General features: G+C 32.4%; 1 protein-coding gene across 11 annotated transcripts in view; it reads left to right on the forward strand.

Annotated features, from left to right (window-relative positions):
- RIMS2 (regulating synaptic membrane exocytosis 2) overlaps positions 1-25,013 on the forward strand; it is a 583,644-nt gene that overhangs the window by 415,623 nt on the left and 143,008 nt on the right. For 2 of the 11 annotated variants that reach the window (XM_055314266.1, XM_055314265.1), the window contains one exon: positions 9,725-9,825. The exons of the other annotated variants lie outside the window; for them this stretch is intronic. In XM_055314266.1, the coding sequence (XP_055170241.1) occupies positions 9,725-9,825 (101 nt within the window). The remainder of the gene's footprint in view (positions 1-9,724; positions 9,826-25,013) is intronic. 11 annotated transcript variants of the gene reach the window in all.

Below are 25,013 nucleotides of genomic sequence, written 5' to 3' on the forward strand. Positions count from 1 at the left end.
ATGACAACATGGATTAACTTATATAACTAAAATTAAAATGTACTTTTTTCCCCTTTTATTCACACTACTGCTGCATAAGGTTCACTCATTTTGTCCCAGTTGATAACTCAAATGTACAATCATTTTCTAGGATGATTGCCAGGGATATATGGAGGAGATTACTATTACACATCTTTTCTCTATTTGTTCTTACATTGGAAGCTTATGTCACATTTGGAATTTACAATGTTAATTTTAAAAATTTCAATATTAAAATTTTTTTCTCTATTCAATTTAATTTTCCAAGCACAATTTTACTGTTTTACTTGACTTGCCTTTTGTTTGCAACATGTTATCTCTAAAGGAGATATGAGGATTTTACAACTTTTATGCATACCATCATTAAAAATATGAAGTAAAATATTATATCTAACAACTGGCGTTTATTTTACTCTTGGAAATTTGGCTGTCTTTATTTCAGTCCTTTCTCCATTTATTAATAATCCTGTTATGATTCAGCTATTCTTGGAGGAGGAACAAAGCAAAGTTCATTATTTCACACTTTCATTATGGTTTGGGGGACAAGATCACAAGTGTTTGAATCCTTTTGGGAATCTCTACTTTGTAACAGAATTCTACTTTGAATAATTTATCACACCTTATTTGACTCTTTATTGGCTTGATTTAGAAGGTAAAAGATAGCTTTGTTACCTTCAAAAATATTTATGTTATCATTGTAATGCCATTGTTAATACAGTTTATTTTTTTAAATTTTTATTTAAATTCTAGTTAGTTAACATACAGTGTGATATTCATTTCAGGTGTACAATATACTAATTCAACACTTTCATAGCTGTTGCTCATCACAGCAAGTGCATTCCTTAATCCCCATCACCTATTTCACCCCCTCCCCCACTTCCCTTCTGGTAATCTTCCATTTGTTCTCTGTAGTTAAGAGTCTGTTTCTTGGTCTCCTTTCTTCTCTTTCTTTTTTCCCCCCTTTGTTCATTTATTTTGCTTCTTAAATTCCACATATGAGTGAAATCATGTGGTATTTGTCTTTCTCTGACTTATTTCACTTAGCATAATACTCTGTAGCTCCATCCATGTTTTTGCAAATGGCAAGATTTTATTCTTTTTTATGGCTGAGTAATATTCTATTATATATATGGTAATATTCTATTATGTATTATTATATGTGGTAATATTCTATATATATAGTAATACTCTATTTTATATATATATAGATCTTGTTTATCCATTCGTCAGATGGATGCTTAGGCTGTTTCCATAATTTCACTATTGTAGGTAATGCTGCTATAAACTTTGGGGTTCACGTATCCCTTTGAATTAGTATTTTTGTATTCTTTGGGTAAATATCTAGTAATACAATTGCTGGATTATAGGGTATTCTATTTTTAACTTTTGAGGAATCTCCATACTGTTTTCCGAAGTGGCTGCACCAGTTTGCAATTCACTTTGCAATTCCACCAACAGTGCACAAGGGTTCTTTTTTCTCTACTACCTCGCCAGCACCTGTTGTTTCTTGCATTTTTTATTTTAGCCATTCTGACAGGTGTGAGTTGATACCTCATTGTAGTTTTGATTTGTATTTCCCTGATGATGAGTGATATTGAACATCTTTTCACATGTCTGTTGCCCATCTGTATGTCTTCTTTGAAGAAATGTCTGTTCATGTCTTCTGCCCATTTTTTGATTGGATTACTTGGTTTGGGGGTTTTGAGTTTAATAAGTTCTTTGTTTTTTCAATACTAACTCTTTATCAGATATGTCATTTGCAAATATCTTCTCCCATTCCGTAGGTTGCCTTTTAGTTTTGTTGATTGTTTCCTTCACTGTGCAGAAGCTTTTTAGAATAAATAAGCTCTCATAGGAGTTTCAGAAATGCTGAAATGAAAACTAAAGAAGTAATCAGTATGAACAATAGCAAATATCACAAAAAATGATTTGTGGGAGAGTTGTTTGGGTTTACATTTTTATTAGTTACATACCTTTAGGAATTATCATTATCATTTCTTTTCTATACAATCTTTGTGAGATGGTTAGAATTCTTTATGTAGGAAAAAACTGACAGACTAAACACAATTTCATAAACAAAAGTAATTGAAAATCCCAAATATCACCATGTGTTTGGAATAATACCATGACTATTTTTAAAAAGAATTTAGAGGGGCAGCTGGGTGGTTTAGTCGGTTGAGCGTCTGCCTTGGGCTGGGGTCATGGGATCAAGTCCCACATCCCCTCAGCGGGAAGCCTGCGTCTCCCTCTCCCTCTCCCTCTGCCTGCCACTCTGCCTACTTGTGCTTTCTCTCTCTCTCTCTCTCTCTCTCTCTCTCTCTCTCTCTCTCTCTCTCTCTCTTTTTCTCTGTCAAATAAATAAAATCTTTTTAAAAAAGAATTTAGGATATTAATAATAAGGCTAAGTACAAGTTAGAATGCAGCGATTTGGGAAGCCCGGGTGGCTCAGCGGTTTAGCACCGCATTCCGCCCAGGGGTGAGATCCTGGAGTCCCGAGATGGAGTCCCACGAGAGGCTCCCTGCATGCAGCCTCCTTGTGTCTCTGCCTCTCTCTCTCTTTCTCAAGAATAAATAAATAAAATCTTTAAAAAAAATGCAGAGATCTCAATTTTAATGTAAGTAGGCAAATTTAGATAACTTTTTAATTAGAGCACAAAAAATATACTGAGTTTCCAATATTCAAAGAAAAAAATATATGGGTCTCTTTCCTAGGATAGGCCTTATTGCAGTTTTTGTATGATGGACATTTTTATCTTTTTATGACTTAACATTCTCAACATTTCTAAATATACTTAAATTTCTATTTCTAAATTAACATAAATGTAAAGTTACATTTAAATTTCTTCATGATGCTCCTCTCAAACCTTCTGTGATATGCATAATAGGGTTATAGTTGAAATGGCTATGTCAGTTAGGCCCCAGATATGAGACACAGTGGTCTTTCATAGTATGTCATGCCCAAACATAAGAAGATGGGGACAAGTCATATACACAGAGCAATAATATGTACTAACTCTGTGGATCATCTCTTCCTCAAAGTAGATTTTACCATCAGGAAAAAGGTGGAAGATTCCAAAGTGCTTAACACATATGGGGAATAGGTTATTAATAACTCAATGAATCTGACTCATGTTTTATCAGCGGTTATTGGACTTTCTGTTAAAAGCAAATTTAATAATAACCATGATATTCCTTCTCCGAGGGACTTTTATCTGAAAATTTAGTTTATCCTGTAAGCTATGTCTTGTTTTTTCAAAGATACAGGAATTGTGACTAAAGGTTAAAAATAACTAAGTTATTAGAAAGTTACTAATATTTTCTTTTTTTTTTCTTTTAAACATGTCACTCACTGTATACAGAAGGGAAAAAAGTATACAGTAAAACAATTACACTTCAGCTAGTCTAAAAGATCTTCCTAGCCTCCTAGATTAGAACTTCCTTATGATTCTTTTGCTGGGCAAATCCTCTGGTTTAATGAGCTTTTCAAAACACTTTGTGTCTATCTCTGTGTCTCTCCCAGCCAGGCTCATTCTTAAGATACTCTTTCTCTCTCCTCCCTCCCTCTTTTCCTTATCTTTCTCCTTCCCTCTCTTCATCTCATTTCTGTTCCTGTCTCTGTATACACACACACACACACACACACACACACACACACAGAATAAAGTAAAATTTAATGCATGCCATAGCAGGGCAAACAGCATAGGGATTTCTAGACTATTTATATTAATGAAATAGATATGATAAAATTAAAAAACGCACACTTAAACAGTATTTGGCCTCAAAATTAACCAACCAAATAGTTTTATAGTGGAAGGAATCATAAATAATATCTGGTCCAGAACTATTAATTTTACAGATGGTGAATTTTATGGCCAGACGAGTAAATGAGGTGCTTACACTTATAAGACTTGTGAAATAAAGACTTGAACCCAAGTCTTGTCTAATCTTTTAACCCAGTGCTATTTTGAAGATTTTGTTCACTCCTATGTATCATAAATATGCCCATAACCCTAAATCTGGACAGTTTCAAAGTCCCATCGGCTCTGTGATGGTTATGTGCACTGCAGTCTCCATGCACAGAACCCTGACTTTCTGCTATAGGCCAAACAATTTTAAATATTAAATATTAAAACCTAAATTGGTGCTAAAATCCAAGACTTCTGAATGATAAAATCTCAGTAAGTCTGTCTACTGAATTTAGATGTTAAAAACAGATATACTCTGTTTCCTTAAATCACTAGGTCACTCCTAATCACATATGTCCTAAAGTAGTTTAAATATCAGTTTTCTTTTGTCTATAGGGAAAAGAGTCTAGGAAATTTGCTATAGCATCTCCTTTGAAGTATTATTTAATTAATATAGCAGAGAATTAAGAGAGAAACAGCAGATAGATACACACAGTTACAACCTAGAGATCTAAAATAGGTTGTCAAGGTTTATAACATAATTTAAAAGCCTGTGAGCTTCAAGGTAGTACAATAGTTTTGAAAATTTCTAGAGCCTTTAGGTTTCAGTTAATTCCATCATTCACTTAGGCACAATTGGAGTTCAGTCTTCCTACAGTCCTAGGAGCAAAGAAAAGATCATTTTATAAGCAAACACATTATAAACCAAATCAAATTATATTTTCTTTCACTCCCGATGTGTTAGCTCCTAGTAACCACAGTAGAAACATCCTCAAAATTGATTTGGAAATAAGTATTCCTCAAAATTTGTGAGATAGATGATGGGGATTAAGGAGTACACTCGTGATGAGCACCATGTGATGTATGGAAGTGCTGAATCACATACTGTACACCTGAAATGAATATTAAACTGTATGTTAACTAATTTAACTAATTTAAATAAAACTTAAAGAAAAAGATTTTTTTTAAGAAAAAGATTAAATTTGTTTACACTTTAAAAGATAATGCTAAAAGAAAGGAAGAGAGAGAAAGAGAAAATGCTTCCCTTTGCCCCAGGACAAAAGCAAAAATAATCTGGCACATAATGTATAATTTTTAGCTCAATATTTGTTTACATGCTTTTTAAATTTAACTTTCTCCAATGTTTGTTATTCTCTGCATTGCATCTATTTAAACAAATAATTTAGCTAACGAAAGTGTACTTTTTATGAGTTTCTAATATATATTAAAATTTTAGTATAAAAAATCAAAGTTTCTTAAGTAATTATGAAGAAATCATTTTAAAGTAACTTCAAAAAATTTTATTGCATAGTTTCTGAAGTCCTACATTTGAAAAACCCAATAAGGAAAATTTTAAAACATGCCAGGTCACTTTTTTGTTTTAATATTCGTAAAAATTGAAAAGATCTGCACTTTATCGCATTTGGAATTATTTCTCATTATATACCATTTTCAATCAATATACCCAAATGCTTTTATTTAACAAATAAATATATATCCCTTAGGTAAATTAAGCAATGAACAGTTGTGTATTTGCATTTTAAAAATTATTTAGCATTTATTTCCAAAGCACTTTTATCAAATCATGACAAAAACAGGTTTTCAAGCCAAATAATTTATTCTTTTTCACAAAAACACTATGTTTTGTGTTTTTTAAAGTAATATTTTTCTTCTGTACAGTGCCTTTGTGGGCATTTTATAAACTATATGTTAACCCAAACAGTAGCACTTAATTTCAATAACCAGCGATAACTACTAGCGTTCTATAATATAAATCTTAATTTTTCCCCTCTCTTTGTGTTTTGTATAGGTTATGTGTGTACATATATTTTTATGAACATATATGTAGTTTTTTAAAATTACAGTTTATAAACTGTAGTACACATTTAATCTGTTTTATAATTACTAATTATAATATCTTTATTTTACATTTATATATGTGAATGCACATGCACATTGTATGCATTATTTTTCATGGGTGCATCATAATATTCTGTAGATACACTGTAAGTGCAGCTTACTAACCCCTATCGTTGGACATTTAGTTTCTTTCCCTAGGCCTTTACAATTTTCAAACAATGTAGTAATAAATATACTTGCAGGTACATCTTGCACATTGATTTCTTTAGGAATAATCCTGGGAAGTGAAATTTCCGGTTCAAACATATGACCATTGTAAAGCCTTTTGATACATAGTATCAAATATGTTGTATTTTTAAGCAGTTTTCTTTTTATCACAGTACATCAGGTACTTTGGAAAACATTCATATATAAATGACCATCAATTTTTTGTCAAAAGCTGTCAGTTACTGTCATCGGCAAAACAAATTTTTTCACAGTTAACAGATATTGAAAGACAGTTAAAGTATTCAATAAAGTCAAGGGCAATATTTTCTTTTTGAATTGCTTGGCCTTTGAAAATAAAATAACAACCTAACAAAATATTACATTTCTCTTTTATTTCATACATTTTTATTTATTCTTATTTATCTCATTATGTCTTATGTAGTCATTTTAACAATTTCTATTCTTACTCCTCTGATTAGTGAAAGACATTAATAAGTTGCTTATATAGTCTATCCTACTGAAACTAGAAAATAAACATAAGCAACCGTGCTTTCTCCTGTGTAATTGTCGCCTCGAAGTGGGCAAATAGCTGCATACACTGATTAGACCTTTTTCTTTATTGCATTTTGTTTGCTATGTACATACATGCTGATTTTAGCATTTAAAGATTATGTGAATTTGGCCCTTTTAGCTTTGTTCACTTGGAATATATTAATTCTGTCACTGTCATTGTTATTGTCTGTAATCTTGTTCCTCTTCCACTTTGTATTTTCTTGGAAGAAAAGTTTGTAAACTAGGATTCAGTAGGATAGTTCCCAAAAGTAATTTTTTCCTTTCCTTGATGGTTTGGCAAAATATACTTAATTTTAAAAATATACTTCTACTATATGCATGAGGAATATACTTCTTTAACTTCAATCAGAAAAAAATGTCTCAGATAATATTTTGTTTCATGCTCAGATTACATTTATTATATCCCTTTGTATTTTATGAAAATCAATTAGATTTGTTAAAGCTACATTTTATCCATATTGTTATCAAGTATTTGGGGAGCTTCAACAGAAGACAGTTTTGTATTTCCTATGATGAATCTCTTTACCGGTAGGATACTTTTCTCACTAAGAATATTGTTGTTTGTGAACTGTTTTCTTTATGAGAATAGGTTGATAAAAATGTAGAAGAGGAATGGAAGACTTCATAGATGCCAAATAGTTTTGGAGAGAGGAATGTCTGGTTACTGTTTGTCCTAAGGATTAACCTCCTAGGAAAATTTGAAGTTATAAATTAAAAGTATATTTACCCAAGTTTGTTGACTGTATATCCAGTAAGGTGGTTACTTGACATTTCATTAGTTAAGCCTCTAATAAAGAATCTTTCCATTAGAGTCTGTAATTGAGTCTGTAGATGAGAGATGTGTTTGAGATTGGAATTTAGTTGATAATGTGTTAAAACAATTATATCACTCTATTTTCGTCTTTGTTTACTTATAGCAAATACAAATTAATATTCTTCTTAAGCCACCCCCCAGTGACCTGTTAAATATAAATGATGTTCCATAAACCTGATTCTACAAAATCTTTAACCATTACTAAGGAGAAAGGCTCCTTTTCAAAGCAATACTAAATATGCTTTTTAAAAACAATGCTTTAATGCAGGAGTCATCAAACCATGGCCCACAGACCAAATCAGGCCCTCTGTCTGTTTTGTAAATAAGGTTTCAATAGAACAATGACACTCATTTGTGTATGCGTTGTCTATACCTGCTTTTGTGTTATAATGGCAGAGTTGTGGTAGAAAATATATGGTTTGCAGAGCCTAAAATACTTATTAACGGCCCTTTACAGAACAAGTTTGTCAACCCCTGCCGGTATATATATCACATTACTACCTGGCAATTAAAAAGAATTCGATGTAGCTTTATAGGAGGCTGATGTCCAGAAAATAGTCTAAATATTAGAAAATGCCATATATATGTATGTATGTGTATATATCTATATGTATGTATATATTTATATATGTATATATAAAATGTGCTTAAATTTGTCTATTGGTGCTATTCATATTAACATACGATCTTGCCACTATGATATCAAAATGAAACTTTTAAAAGAACTTCCCACTCAATTTAGCTAATATTTTTTAAGTACACGCAGTTGTTTTGATACAGGGATGACTTTTTTGTTCCCTCACCCTTGGAGAAAATAAACATTTACCTGAGAGAATATCCCTTGGTTAACAAACAATTCCAAAATTGTATTTTAATAGACTAATAGACATTTATACTTGACTGCATTTTACATTCATATCATGGAGGTACTCACTTGTTTTTATATATCATCAACTTATATTAATATGATACTTATTTTTCTATTTTATTATTTGGCACCGATTTAATCAAATCATTATTAAAACAAGACTCTTCAAAGGAACAAATTGCCTCACTTTATTGAATAGTTGATTTAATTTTGTTGCTATACTTAGAGGTCATCTAATATAGACTATACATTCTTTTATTTAGGATTTTATTACTCCTTTTTGAAGTCTTTTCTTTTTATGCCTTATTTTAAATAAATTGATTTTTACTTAAAATTTGTTACCAACAAGAATTGTCTGATATACAATGAAATTTTTTTCAGGATAAGCATTAAAATACTTATTTTTGAATGGCACACTTTTGTCTAGGGATCTTTACTGCAGTATTCAGGTTATGATGTTAAGCAAGGGGCATATATATATATGTTTACATTCCTCCCCATACTCAGTGGTTATAAATTTACATAACAACAACTTATAGATAGCCCAGTAAGGTATGATTATTTTTCCCAGTTTGTAGATTTGTAGTATACAACTAAGATTTTGTTTTTCCATTATGTGTATTTAGGAGAAATGGAGTTTTCCTATAAAATCCTTCAATAAAAGTCATAAATATACCTTAAAAACACTTTTTCATGTTTGCAAAGATTTGCTAACTGAATTTAGTTTTTGTTCTAACCAAAGATTTTAAAGACCCACTTGGTATTTATAATTGATGTGTTGGGAGGTAGGACCTGCTACAGAGTATTAGTCGCATTTTGTAATAGGCTTATCATCTCAATTTCTCACCTCCTTACATTTTTTCTTTTCTGAGATGGTTTCAATTACACTCTATGCCTTTACTGGCATAGTATGTTCTCAGGAGTATTATTTTAATTGCCTCTTTCTTGGTGCTAGATCTAGAAAATTCAAGTTCAACCATAAGTAAGCTGGGGCAACCTGCTTTAAAACGTGGGCTAATTTTATGATAATAGTTTCTAAACACAATTGTAAAATTCATTTGAAACCAGTTAGACTTACAGCTGTTTTTCAGCAAATAAATCAAATCCTGATGAATTACCATCCAAAGTTTTTATAGTATTGCTATCATCAAGTTTATGTACTGTCAAATACATTCTCTTAGGTATACATGTACCAGAAAGTGTTTTCTATCTAGTTAAGATTTGTTCTGTTAAAATTCATTTACATTTTATTCAGATTAGAATATTTTTACATATTTAGTAATCATGCTTTTATTCACCAAACTGCATACTTTAAATAAAACTAAGAAATAATATGACATTTTAATTTGTACGTACTACCTTGAATGAAAGTAATATATCAGCCTAGCATCTCTTCTATTATTCTATTATACATCCTGTAAGTAGGGCTCAGAAATAAGAACTGAACATTAATTTTATGGATTTTTTTCTACTCGATAGGTGCTATGGATATAGAGGAGAGAAATCGCCAAATGAAAATTAACAAATACAAACAGGTAGCCGGATCAGATCCCAGACTGGAACAAGATTACCATTCAAAGGCAAGACATTTTTCTTTTTAAAAGTTGTAAAATAAACAATTAATCATTTGAATGGTTAGATTCTCTTCAACTTCTGAATGCAGATTAGTTAGAAACATATAATGCAATGGCCCCATGATAGCAAATGATAAAATTTATGTGTTCTATTCCAACTTGTAGGGATAGAAATTAACTTATTTTTTAAAAGTCATTATATAATATAGAAGATTAAAGAGGTGAAACTCATAAATGATTTGAAGAACGAATCTTTTATAATTTTTTATATTATAAAACCCAAAAGGCCCTAATACCCTCAAAACTGTTTAGGAAGAACAGCTATGGTCTTCTTCCCATTTATAGAAATTTTTTTTCAATTTTATAGTATTTTAATTGAATCTGTTTTAAAAATGAGTTATTAGAACAAAATATATACCATATGAGATGTTGTAAGTTCAAAAGGATTTTTAGTGAGCATCTTTTTGAGCTACATTTTGGGAGTAAGTTGAGGTATGGGGTCTACCAGGGAAAAACTCATGCCTTTCATTGCTTTTATATTTTCAAACATTTTTAGATTCATGATATTATTCATGGTCAAAGTCATGAAAAGACTTTGCTTTGATGTAACTATTTAAGATTTAAAATATTTAAGACTAAAAATACCAAAATTTACTCATAACATTTAGTTAGTATGCTATGACTTAGTAATGCAATCATGTAATATTTGTGGTTTATATATCTGTGTGTTATAGATAAAAATTTGATTTTTATACACTTTGGTTTATTTTATCTTAACCTACTTAACCTTTGGTTCCTCTCCATTATATTCTATTCTTTGGTAAAGCACTGGCTACATTGGATATGCATATGTGGTAGGTAGCACAGGTTTCTAGTTTCCCCACTATACAACCTGCAGGAGGCAGAGATTCTTACAACAGCGTCATCTTTCAAAATCACCAGTCTCTTCCCCAAGTTACACAATTACTGACATGGTAAATGTAGAATTGTTCATCACACAGTTCTGATGCACTGGAAATGACACATGCCTAAAGCCAGAGAAAGGTAAATTCAAGACAAATAAACAAAGCCTTGCTTTTACTCAACAGGTCCTAAACCTCTAGAAATTTTTATCTAAAATAAAAATATGAATAACTTCAAATAGGCTCAGTGAATTTCATAGAAAATCATTTTATAATGATATAGTATCTCAGATACATACCTAACCTTTAATGCTTAATGTCAGAAATGATATCTATGTCTTCCCAAGTACTTCTGGTATTTCTTCTTAGGGCTAAATAAATACACTTGATCTTTTGTGGCATCTCTTATACTCTAATCTCTCATTTATTCATTATATATAATCCAAATACCATGGCATGTAGTCCTAATAAAACAGGATATTAAAACTTCTAGAAACATGTCTTCAACTAACACAAATTTTTTTCGCTTATCTCCCACTATATTTTAGGAAAGAATGTAAATGATTTTTAAAAATACATATAATACTCTCAATAATGTTGTCAATGAAGAGATGAGTATCAAGGGGAAATGAGAGCAAAACAAAGTGACACTGGAAGTAAAGTTTGTGAACAAAATGCATAATGTGAGATCCTGTATACCTGCTGGATGTGAAGCATATATTTTGACTGAGCTTCCTAAAGAGAGAAAACTGGGTCAATTGTATTATACAGTAAAAACAAGTTCCTTAGATACCAATGACAGAAATTTGCTCTAGGAGGATGGACCAACGGAATATAATAGACATGGCTCTAGATTTTTTTTTCATAAAAACTAGTTTTGATTCCATTCCAATATATAAATAAATTAGTGCTTTTATCTTCAAAGTTTTATAACTTTGACACCAATTATTTTGGGATAGAGAATATTAAATCTTGGCAAAAATTTCACTAAGCAATATAATTTCATAGGTATTCTGTAAGGAAATGGTTTTCGAAGTGTGGTCCCAGACCAGTGGCATCATTACCTGAGGACTTCTAGAAGTGCAGGTCTCTGGCCCACTTAGTTAATCAGAACTCTGGGGGTGGGGTCCCTGTGTTTTAACAAACCTACCCGGTGATTCTGATGGACACCAAAGTTCAAGAACTACTGCTCTAAGGTGAGCCGCTTGTAAAATTGACTTCCTCTATTAGGATCTTAGCTGGAAGCCATGATGAATGATGTCATTAAAAATGGAGACTTTGAGAATAGACGATATGACACCTTTACAAGTCGCTCATGGTTTGTAATATCCTATCACTTGAATGTCAAATACTTACCATTATGTTCTCTATTACTGAAGTTATACATTCAGCTTAATTAAAAATGTATTTAAGCCATTGAGGTATAACTTCTTTAAGGAGTCCAAAACACAACTCTGTTTCATTACCCTACAAATTATTTACTGATGTAGAATTATCTTTGCTGAGTCACCTCCCCATCATTCCTAACTTGATCTTCCTCTGTCATGGATCAAAAAGAAAATTACAGAAGATACTTTTTCAGTCAAATTTTTGACAGTATCCATTTTTTAAATACTCATAAATAATTAAATATAAATACAGCTTATATTCCCGTTCTTTTCTTCTTTATTTTGATAACAAGTATTAATTTAAGGCTTGTTCTTGAGCCATATGCTTTAATACATTATATCTTATTCTTGACAAAAATCATTTACAGATAGAGAATTAAGATATTGAAAGGTTAAGTAAAAAAAAAAAAAAAAAGGAAAAGAAAGGTTAAGTAATCTGCCCAAGTTCACATGGCCACTGAGTCCTGGAAAGTATTAAGCTGATTCTCAAATTTAAGATAACTAAGATCAAATCTAAAACTTCAGACATAGGGAGCATTTGCTGTACTTCTGAGCTATATTCCTGAAATTTTGGTGAGGCTATTAAGAAGCTTTGGTGGAATCTAATTTAGTGCTAGTAAAGTGTTTTTTTGATTACACAGTCCACATTTTAAATGGCATTGCCTCCCTGAATTTTTCAACCTTTCCATACTGATAGTTGTAAACAATTCTTACTAAGTTTTTAGAAATCTCCGTAGTAATTGACTTTGAAAGCGTCTGTAGAGCAGTAACTATTAAGTTACTCGCTAAGAATACTTTTACTAGGAAATTTGAAGACAGAAAATTTTTATTTAATAAGAACAGTAAACGGCATGTGCAGACATGATTCCTATTTAATCAGTGGGTGATTTCTCAGGGGTTTTCCCTCAAAACAGACTTTAAGTTTTTTGGGTTTTGGTGTTTTGTTTTTTTTTAAGATTTTATTTATTTATTCATGAGAGACAGAGAGAGAGAGAGGCAGAGACACAGGCAGAGGGAGAAACAGGCTCCATGCTGGGAGCCCAACATGGGACTCCATCCCAGGTCTCCAGGATCCCGCGCTGGGCTGAAGGCTGCACTAAACCGCTAAGACCTAGGCTACCCTCAAAACAGACTTTAATGATGCAGTCTGTGCACCCCTGTGTATCTCTTTATCCCAGATTAACTCATCTATTCTACTCTCAACAGAAATTTAAGGACCAACTTTGATTTTTTTTCTATAAAATAAATATTCTCTGCTCTTCATTGGTTCAGAAAAAGGTGATTTGTCTATTAAATTTAACAGTGCAAAATATAATTCAGCATAGACCAACTAGGCTTCTTTGAGTTTTATAATTGCTGTTAACCTAATTAGCAATAACTGAATGTCAAACAATGTGTAAATATACCTGAAAATTAATGTGGAGAATTTGGTAATGCTTATTTAAATATATAATGTTTATTTTTAATTAGACATATTTATTATTTCACAATGATCCTGGAAGGTATTTTTTAAAAGGGTAGTCTCTAACATTTCACTAGAGAATGTTATAGAAATCATTGATACAGTATTTATTTGGAACTCAAAGCTTTAATCTCTGCAGAAATAATGCTGTTTTTTTAAATTAAATAGTTAAGTAATTAAAATAAATAAATAATTTTGTGTTCCTTCAAAAATATCTTGCTCTTATTATAGCATAAGTGCTATTTATAAATACCATATTATAATATTCTGGTTTCTTACTTGTCTCCCTAGAATTAAGTAATAAAGCCCCTAAATGCCCAGAACTTTTCAGATGTGAACCAGGAGCCCATATTCATGCATTTAACCCTTAATCTAATAGACTGAGTTAGTGTTCAGGGACCAGAGGTCAGCATAGTAAAAGAAAGGAAAGGGGTTTTTTCTCCATTCATTGTGCAAGCACACATGACCCTACTTCTTGTCACCTTGTTCCCAAGCTTTTTGTCCTTTAAGGACACATACACCTACATCAGAGACCCATCAAAAGGAAAGCAATCAAACTAACATAATTTACATTATAATATGAATAACATAACAACAAAGAAACAGTTTCAGTTTTTGAAACCTCTAACTACAACTAAAACTCATGTTGATGGAATTGCAATTTCAATGTAAACAATTTCAGACAGTTAAAGTATTTTTGACAAATAGGTTATCACTGTTAACTAAGTCATTCCCTTTATTAGAGTTTATTTTCTTCTCCACACCAAGGATACACATTCAGTGCCAGCCTTAAGTGTCTTAAACTGCTTTTCAAGACATAGGCAATAGGGACACCGGAAAGAGCTAGTACTGGTTAGGAGTGGCCAAATATAAGCTGTTTATAAGTTTGAGGTTTGTAAACAGGAGTCCTTGAAGACTCCAATATTATCAAAACGTGGCAGCAATATATGAGGGTAGTGCAGAAGTTGGGAGTACAGCCTGGAACCAAGCAAACTCCCCCTTGGGTGACTTTGGATAGGTTAACCCCTTATTTTCAGTTTCTTTATCAATTAAATTGGCTTTGAAATGTATTTCATAGGGTGATAGGATGAAATGAGATGATGTATATAAATGGTTTAGCATTTAGTAAAATGCCAGACACATGGTGCAGATAACATTTGTTTTTATTTTTGTCATAACAACAGTAAATGTAATTGTAGACACCAGAAATTAAAATGACAAGGTTGAAAAGAAAAAGTAAAGAAATAATTGAACTAATGAGAAGGATTTTAGAGTAACTCAAATATTATGGAATATTTCCTTAATTCTCAGAATATTCAAGCATCAGAGATCTAAAAGGAAAAATCAAATTTAGGGAGAAGATTCTATGAATCTTCAAGGGATTAAAAATGAGATTAAAATGAGAGACTGGAACATAATGAGTCATGGGAAACTACAACCTAAATTACTGAAATTTCTTAATGTGTTATCGGGACGCCTGGGTGGCACAGCTGTTGAACGTCTGCCTTCAGCTCAGGGTGTGATCCAGGTCCAGGAATTGAGTCCCACATCAGGCTCCCTGCAAGGAGCCTGCTTCTCCCTCTGCCTGTGTCTCTGCCTCTCTCTCTGTGTCTCTCATGAATAAATAAATAAAATCTTTTCTAAAAAATTGTGTTAACAAGGCTGAAGTTAAATGAGCCTGGCCCTTGGAAAGTGAGCAGTTAACAGGTGCACATGTAGACATGGGCATTTAACAGGAAATGCTCCTTCATAGCAGTGATGTACATAGATCTGAACACTGAAAGACTAAATTTATGAAAAGTAAAATTTAAAACACAGATAGGTGGCCTCATACAAATTACTGAGAAAATGCTTGAAAATACATGTATTTAGTAGAAGTGAAGAAGTGGAAGATGTGTTAATTTTATAGCAATGATTGAAATAAAATGCTCAATTTTTTTGGCCTAAGCAGAAAAGTTGAGTGGCTGGCAGCACATAACACAGTCCAGCAACTGAACAGTTGAGCTCATCTTGGTGCCTGCTGGAGGAAATGTGCTGCAGAATCCAAGCTGAAGCTCCCAAGAGAACCTGGTACTCACATGAAACAGACCCCCTTGTGCCAGTGTTAGTTAGATGAAATCATCCGATAAATAGAGCAGGAAAATTTTAATAGGAGCTATCTCAGTAACTCAGTCTCTACCCTGCAAGGGACACAAGGAGTTTGTTAAAATGTCCCATAGGAAGTAATGAAGCTTCCTTTCTTGGAAGAAGCAGTTTATTATTTCATGGACAAGGATAGGATTCAGATTTTCAAAAAATTCCCACTAGGCTTTGTCTAGCCAAATATCTAGCAAGAATGGTTTCATTTGTAAAAATGAGAATTAAGATTACCTACCTGTGGTTTCCATCCCAAGAGAGGGCAAGAAATCTGTAACCACTTCTTGATGAAGATGCCCCAGTGAGAATGCTAGTGGCTGCACCTGGATTTCTTCAGCGAAACATACCATTTCTCTAACCTCTGGTCTGCTTTGGCAAATTTTTCTATTGTGTTAATTTCTCTATAACCCTGCAATCAGCTAGCTTCAAGATCTGTCACAAAAACCCCCAAAGAAACTTCTGGAATTTAGTGAAAGTTGCTAATATGGGAACATAGGAAGAAAACAGACAAGTTACTATACCTGGACGCTTTCTTCTGCCAAACTTAGCCACCAAAGTTCTGAGAAAGTGTGCTGAGTCCTGGTGCTGCTATCCATTCTCAATATTCTCTACCTCTCCTCTACCAGTTGAGGATATATTTTGTCCAAGTACTGCTGGCTCCAAACCAGGCCTTCTGGACTGTCTGGTTGTTTGCCCAAGCCAAACAAGCCTCCAAGCCTTTTATTAGTCACCTGCTGTATACTTTTTTTACAATCACTCTATGGTTGTTCCTTTTCCAAGTGTATTTATGACGAGAAATAAAACTAGTTTTTAAAATCTAGATTATTAAATTAGTAAGTAAGAGGAGTCCTACAAGTGCAAGAGATATTAGCGGTAATCTTATCAAGATGGCCTGAATAAAGAAACTGCAGTCTCACCTACAAAATTGACAAATGGCTATATATGCCTAATTACAAGAGAGTCAGAGATGGAAATGAAAAAGGAACCAGATAAAATCATACTGTAAACACCTTTATATCCTATTTTTCCCTCTTCTATAGTTTCTTACTCATGTTTGTGAGGGTAGGTTTCTCACTTATATTATATTAAATGTACACCAAACTAGAATTTAAAAGTAACTAAAAATTTTCTGTATACATTTATAGAATTTCTTCCTTTATCTTTGAAATAAATAAAGGAAGGGATGATCAGTGTATCATCAAGGGAGAAAAGGCCATTGAAAGTACACCTTCTTGCTATTGATGTGCATTATCCATAGCCATAGTAACAGCCACGATCACAGCACAACTTCTGAAGTCTTGATTACAATAATAGAAATGTATAGCCAGTATCGTTAGTCACCCTTCAATTTTTAGCAATTATGATTAAATATAGACTGCAGAGTAGTATTAAAAGTGGCCTCCAAAACCAAACTGCCTGGGTTCAAATCCTACCTGTCACTATTTATATGACCTTGAGCAAGTTAGCTAATATCCTTGTACCTAGGTTTCTTATTCTGGAAGATGTGCTAATAATAGTACCTACCTCATAGGATTGTTTTCAAGATTAAACCTATTTATATACATGTATAACTCTTAAACAAAGTTTGGGATATAGTGAGGAATATATACGTGTTAGCTGTGATATGATGATGGTGGTGGTGATGATGATGATGGGAAAGAAGAAGAATCATTTCCAACAGATAACTTGCTCTTACCAAAGCCCTTGGGGGTTCAGGTCTGTGTTTGTTGCAATCTACTAGGTAAAGATAAGAATATCTTTAAGGTAATCCTGAAAATATGCAGGTGGAAAGGGAGGAAAAATATAAAAATTAATAACTTTAAAAGTCTAAAACTTGATTAAAGTTCTATTATTTTTATCAGTTTAGTCAAATCTTTATGTCTCCAAAATTATTTTTCTTACCGTTTCTAATCCCTAGCAAGTTGGATGTACATCAATTGTAATTTAAAGAGAGAGAGAGAGTGCTAAAATTGTTTTTGCACATAAATGTAACTGTTTCTACACACATATATACACACGCACACACCCTAGAGCTCTGAGCCAAAGGAGAATTTCTCTTTTCCATATTTTAGCTGATGGAAGCAACAACTATTCATTTCCTGCTTGTCTCATAGATATAAATATATCTCGGGCAACCCTCTTGGCTCCCCTCCCTCTTTGGGAGCTTTATACTCTATTATTCAATACTGCTCAGTAAACCTTGCTTTTCTGCCCACATACATACACACACACACACACACACACACACACACTATATATATATATATATATTAAATATATATATCACTTTAAGTAAAAGATATACAGTTAAAAACTTAATGATACATAATTTTAATGGAATTTTAGAAATGTCATATTTTTATGTGTGACTAATCTTTGAATTCAAAAGTTTCTAATTTTAGGTTCCTTTTTCCCCTAACATCTGTTATTAGTTGCCTAAGACTGCCATAACAAAATGCCACAGACTAGGTAACTTAAACAAAAGAAATTAATTTTCTCATAGTCTGGAGGCTTGAGGTCCAAGATCACTGTTGACAGATTTAGTTTGTTCTGAAATATCCCTCCTTGGCTCCAGATGGCTACTTTCTTGCTGTGTGTTCACATGGTCATTCCTGTGTGTATTGGATTAGGGCCTGCCCATATGACCTCATTGTACCTTAATTACTTCTGTAAAAGCCTTATCTACAAATACAGTAAGATTCTGAAGTACTAGGAATTAGGACTACAATATATGAATTCGGGGGATACACAGCTCAACCATAACCTATCTTTACAAGATAATTAATGGTCTTTTAAAATAACTTTGTTGCCTTACAGAAGCATATTTGATTATAATATGAATAGAGTTTTTAAAGCAAGTAACTAAATATAGCTATTTTGTTCCAAACTTTATGACTTTTATTTTTTTTATTTTTATTTTTTTTATTTTTAACTTTATGACTTTTAAAAATTTTGTTACTTTTTCTTTCTCCAACTACACTGTCAAATCCTAGGAGATTAAATATTTTGTTTTTGTGTTTGCAAGTTCATTTAAAATTTTTTTTTCTTCATGATAAAACCACATTTAAATTTAAATATGGTTTTCTTGGTCATAATTTTATTCTGACATTCAAGTCATGAGTCTTTTTTCTTTACATATATTTGTGAATTGCTGCCTACTACTATATAACCACATGTCAGACCAAGAAATCTGAAGAGGATATTTTTTATTTGTGAAGAAGTCATTTGAGATTACTAACAAAGCAATTTATATGTTGTAGAACACTGTAAAATTACAGAAGAAATTGTAATTTCTCCCTTTTTAGTAAATATAATTTGCTAAAAAACCTGACAAAAGAATTTAAAGTAACCTGTATACAGTGACCTGCTGCTAAAAGTGTCAATGTATGGACAATAGTTGCTATTGCCAAGAGCATAATTTCTTTTAGTATATTGCCTAAGAATACACAGAGAAAACATTTTCCTTTTTTCCTCCTCCTACCAAAAAATTTATTCATTCACCTTTGCTTTCAACAAGCCTCCCGAGTTGCTGGCTTGCTAACAAGTATACCTTACAAGGAATACAAGGGATGAATAATATGGGTCACCAAGAGAAGAGAGAACTTTCTTTATAGAATCAGGGAGGATATGGGAAATACAAAAGGAAGAACATATGATAAGTACAGCAGAAACATTATTTCCACCTCAAATTCCATGTAATCTAGAAGCATTAAGTATTTTCATATAAAAAATGACAACTCTAAGAATATTCAAAACAGAAATAATGAAAATATATATACCTTCTGAACCAATCATGGCATTTATAACCTCTTAAAATACTTATATTCTGCCTTATATGATAAATACTTGCTTATTTTTTATCTTAAGAATGAGGACTATTTTTTTCATCCTAGTAGTAGTCTCTCTAGTGGCAAGCACTTTGCTTTGACTATCATAGGCATTCAATGGGATATTTTTGTATGAATGAATATGGACATTAATGCTAAGAAGGGAGCTAAAGTGTCAAGGGTGGTATATGTTTGGAAAAGGCTTTAGAGGAGGTGAATGTCAAGTATTTTGTACCAAGGTAAGGACAAGATACAAACTTTGGGAAAAGGGGTATGTAGGTTATTGCATGAGAGTCAGAAGCAAGTTTCTAATAGACATGTAATTATTGGTTTGTGTCTATAGTAATCATAGTAGGAAGAATACTGAGAAAAAATTAGAAGATTTAGGCTCTAATTTTTATTCTACCACTTATGTGATAAGGCTTTGGATAAACAACCCAATAGTTCTTCAAAACCCAGCTTTTTCTGTGTAAAAATTGAGGAAACTTGGTAATCTATGAAGTGCTACACAAAAACATGGTACACTGGAGGCTGCATTTAAAAAAATATTATGTATTAACATTTGGGTTTTAGGCAACCTCGTTAATTAAGAAAATCATTTAATCTCAAGGCCTAATATTTAAAATTAGGTTTGAAGTAGATTTTTTATATTTTATTTCCTTCATCTAAGTGATTCATCAATCTCTGGTCATGGTCGGGCTCTCTATTAGATGTATTCTCACAAAGGATTGAATCTATGTATATTTAAATTAATTTATGGCATATTAATTATGATTAAGAGAATAAATTTATATAATGTTTTAGCCTTTTACTTCACATAAAATAATTGATAGCTAGGTTTGAATTGACACTTAATTGAAAATCTTTAGTCAATGAGGCAGTCAAGAGAGTGTGGAGCTGTCTACACCTATAATTTCAATTTAATTTGGCTAATTATAATTTGAACATGTCTACAATTTTATTCTGTAACAAAAATTAGTTGTAATTTTTCTTCAGTTGGAAGAATTACAGATATTGCTTATTAGCAGAACAAACCCACTAATGTTTTCCTAAACATGGAATTTTGATTATTTCTGTTTCATTAGTTTTGAAGATTGTAAAATAATACTCCAGTCTGGAAATAATTAGTTAACCAATAAGAAATTTTGGCTGGTGATCACTTCGGGATATAGAAATATTGTGTATAAAGGGTACAGAACTCGACTTGGCACACAAGAGAGCCCAGTAATGAGTTATTTTTATTATTTATTGTACATGTGATGCAGGGATAAAAAAAGAAAAAAATCTTACAATTGAACTTCATTCTCATGGATGAACCAAAATACACTAGTTCAATACAACTTCCTGACTAACAAAAGAAAATGGCTGTGATTTTGTGATTGGCTATTTGCAGGTCATTTTCATGACCTAACATACTCACGGTATGTTCAAGATCCAGTCATGTAAGAACATGTTAGTTCTTAAGCCCATTACCATTTTCTGCCTACTCTCTCCCCTAAAAGATGACCTGAATTTTAAATAAATTGTAAAAGGGTTATTTCAGTAGGACATAAAATCTCTTTATCTTTTTATTAAAGTTAGTTTGCAAGATACTATTTTTAAATTTTTTTCATGTTTCATTTATTTAAGATCTATCCAGCTATAAGTAGTGTTGTATTGCTATTTTTATGCCATTTTTGTATTCTGATTATATATGTCATTTTAGGTAGAGTTTTTAAAATTTCAGAAAAGGAAGAAAATCTTTATTCTGAAGTAGATACTTAAAATGTGAGTATTTTAAAAAGAAATGACTTAGGTTCTATGTATGCTTGCCTAGTATCCCATTAAACATTAAATTATAGCTTACATTTTTTAATAAAAAGAAATAGAAAGACTTCAGTACTAACAGTTATATTAAGCTTAATCAATTCACTTCTCTATTTCTTAATTTTTACATGTATAAAGTTAAGAAGCTAGATTACATGCTCTCTGAGGTTACTTTTAGCTTTAAAATATTGTGATTTCTTTTTAATGACTCAGTGATGAGCGAATAACTAAAAGTATGTTTCAGCACCAAATAACTTTCCTGGGCTTTTTTTTCTTAAACAAAGGTTGGTTATAAGTGAGTCCTCTTCTGTGTATCTGAACTTAATTTTAGGGAACATTTAATAGCTTTTTCTTTTCTGCAACTCAGAACTGCATGCCTGGTGTATCTCTGAAACTGATCAGCTGTAATTCTGGTTTCTGGTTCTGTAATACTAAAAGAAAAAAAATTCCCAGAGAAACGGTCAAATGAATAGCAATAAAACAAAGAACGGAGTGAATGGAGTAAGGAAGGGAGAAAAGGAGAGAGTAAGGAAATAAAGAGAATTTGAAAAGGATGGAAGAAGGAAGGCAGGCAAGCAAAATCCTTCCAATCTAAGAGTTCATTATTAGGGAAACACAGGTATATAAGTGATGCTCTTACAAAATAGGCTATGATAACTGATATGATAAAACTTAACCATGCAAAGGAAATATAAGAAGAAAAATATTTATTTGGTTTGGAGAAATCTGGGAATACATTGTAGAATAATATATGAGGTGAAGGACATGTCAGGCAGAGGAAGAGCTAAAGCAAAATTGAGGAAGCTTATGACCACAAGATGTACGTTTAAGGAATAACTAGTATAGCTCTTTAGAATGAAAATATACAATATTAGAATATAAGAATGGAAATTACATATTAGAATATAATGGACAAGTTGGCTCAACCAGATCACAGAGGGCATTGAATCACTCAGTTAAAAATCCAGAATGCTCTTCATTATAACCATGGGCTTTGAAGATATTTGAAGAAGTCACCAATATGAACAAATATGAATTCTAATATAAACTTAAGATGCATTTGAAAGGGAGATTAAAGACAAGAAGTCCTATTCAGAGGCTCCTGCTATAGTCTAAACAAGACGTAAATGTTATTCCTTGCCATGTTTTGACTGTTGCCTCCATCCCAAATGGTCTTAATGCAAACACAACTGATACTACTCTATCTTCTCACACCAGGAATGGGAGTAGTGGGCCTCTTCCAGATTTTCAACAGAATGTCATTACATCTGTCCTATTCCTGAATTTGATAGGTCATGGCAATTCTCAGACCCTTTCAGGTGGTTCAACACTTGGCAGCAATTCAGTCTGCTATTTAGCCCCCATTCTCTTAGATACCAGTACCTGGAGTTCCTCTATTGCTTTCTAAGGTACTAATATTTGAAAAGGAACGCTCCCCATATCCCCAGTCCATTAAATTTTGTTGTATTTCTGTCTGCTTCGCATTCCTAAAACCTTTGCCCTGATGCTGTGTTCTTACATTTTATTTCCATTGCAGCTTTTGAAATGCTAGCTTGCCACTCAATATCTGTAATGTCCCCACCTTATATCCTAATAAAAATATAAATATTCTCTCAAAAATATAAAAATCATAGCAAACCATGGAATAGTTACAGATATTTACAAAGGACCAAGTATAAAGGATTCTTATGACCAAGGAGAGCTTCTTTGTGATCTTTCTCAGTTCTAAATAGATCTTACAGGTTTCTTATCTGAGGGTTTGCATTTGGTCACAGTAATGGTACCAGGGCTTTAACACTGACTCTTGGGGAAGTCTGGGCTTAGTGGTTTACACTGGCATCAGGCATTCTGTTCTACCCTCTGTTGCATAGCGATAGATGAAATGTTGTGTACATCACAATGAGGTATTGTTATTAATATACTTAATGGTCTGGGAAGAACAGACTTTGAGAACATTTCTTCATTGAAGCAGAAATTTGAGATGACATTTGTTGGAGATACTACTAAATAATATAGGAAAAAAAATAAATGTAAAACTCATTAAGGCCATTGAAAAAGAAAAAAACTCATGTACCTTATGTGAATATATCTAAATCAAAAGATGACTGTTAATACATATTATCTATAAACTTAAAAAATAATTCCTGTCTGAGGTGTTGGGAAAAGAAAATAATATGTAAAATAATTTGAAAGCTGTTTGTAAACCATAAAAAGTATCCACATTTTAATAATTAGTGTTACAGTCATGAACTGTTACGTTCCCTGGTTTAACTTTCCTTGATGCCAAGTATGAGCATAGTTACTAAAAGTAACCCAGGTTAATATTTTTAAGAATAAGAAACATGAATTTCCAAGTCAGGTTTGGTGTGATTCTACTCTGAGTAAATAAGCCAACCTGGTGTCAAAGGACAATGCCTTATTTTTTTTTAGTGAGATATGGAATTAGAAACTTATTTATAAAGTTTTCGTAGCTCTTTTCAAGTTTTTTTTTAGCCAAGACAAAATGTTTGAGATGATAGCTGAATGATGATGAACACTAAGTATCACAGTCTAGAGTTTCTTTAATTTCACCAAAACTATTCCTAATTATTTTCATGATATAAAAATATTTACTGTGTGTCAAGACCTGTGATCTCATTTGAAGCTCATTATCAGGCACAGAGAAGTTAAGAGACTTACCCAAATTTACACAGCTACCAATAAGTGAGAGACCAGGTTACACATACCCATATTTCAACTCTGTAGCCCATGGTCATTATGATACACTGCCTCTTACCATCAAAATTAGATGACCACATTATAGACTTTATCAATATTGTTAGAGAATGTGCCTTTATACCATGAAGTCAGAAAATATTTTTTCTGACCCAGAATAGGCCAAATGGTTTGTATTTACATGTTCATGATTTAAAAAAAAAAAAATTCCTGGCAAAGTTATCTGAATAAAGAATTTTTTTTCACAAACAAGTTCCCAAAGAGCAGCCCAGGCCTGATCCCGCTCTTTTAGGAGCCAAGCTTTCTATTCGTAGAGCTTGTCTTCCAGCTCCCTGTTCTTAGAGTAGGACATTCATGCTCATTGTCACAGAATGACTACTGCACCCCTAAGCCCATGGTTTTAAACTCCAATTAGATAGAAAAGCAAAGAAGGAAAGGCAACTGGCTATCCCAGCTGAATCAGCCTGCTCTAATAACTCTCTCCAACCCCTACCTCCAGGACTCTACTCTGAGCTAGGGACATCCCTTTTTAAGTCGCAGTTTGGGGGCTAGGGAGGAGACAGGCTGGATCCAGAGTCACAGAGACCAGACTCAAGTCAAATGATCACCCCAGCTACAAGGAAAGTGGAAAATGAAGTTTTTTTGTTTTGTTCTTTTTGTCATTGTTAGACTACTGAAGTAAATCTGGATTTGTTTAGTAAAGAACGAAAAAAGAGAAAGAATATTGGTAGACAGTCAGCAGCAACTATGACCAATAAATAGGAGTAGTAGATTTGAATTACCAACATGATAGACCAAGGACCCATTCATATGCCTCTAATAGTTAAATATCCAGATATTTGTTACTGTAAAATGAATAAGTGATATTTCCTGACTAATTAGATTGGAGAATATTGAAGAAGGAGAAATCAAAGGTAACTCACAAATTTTCTAGATTTTAGTTTGATATTGAGCCTAT

The sequence above is a fragment of the Nyctereutes procyonoides genome, unplaced genomic scaffold (assembly GCF_905146905.1).
Source record: "Nyctereutes procyonoides isolate TBG_1078 unplaced genomic scaffold, NYPRO_anot_genome, whole genome shotgun sequence".
Taxonomy (NCBI): domain Eukaryota; kingdom Metazoa; phylum Chordata; class Mammalia; order Carnivora; family Canidae; genus Nyctereutes; species Nyctereutes procyonoides.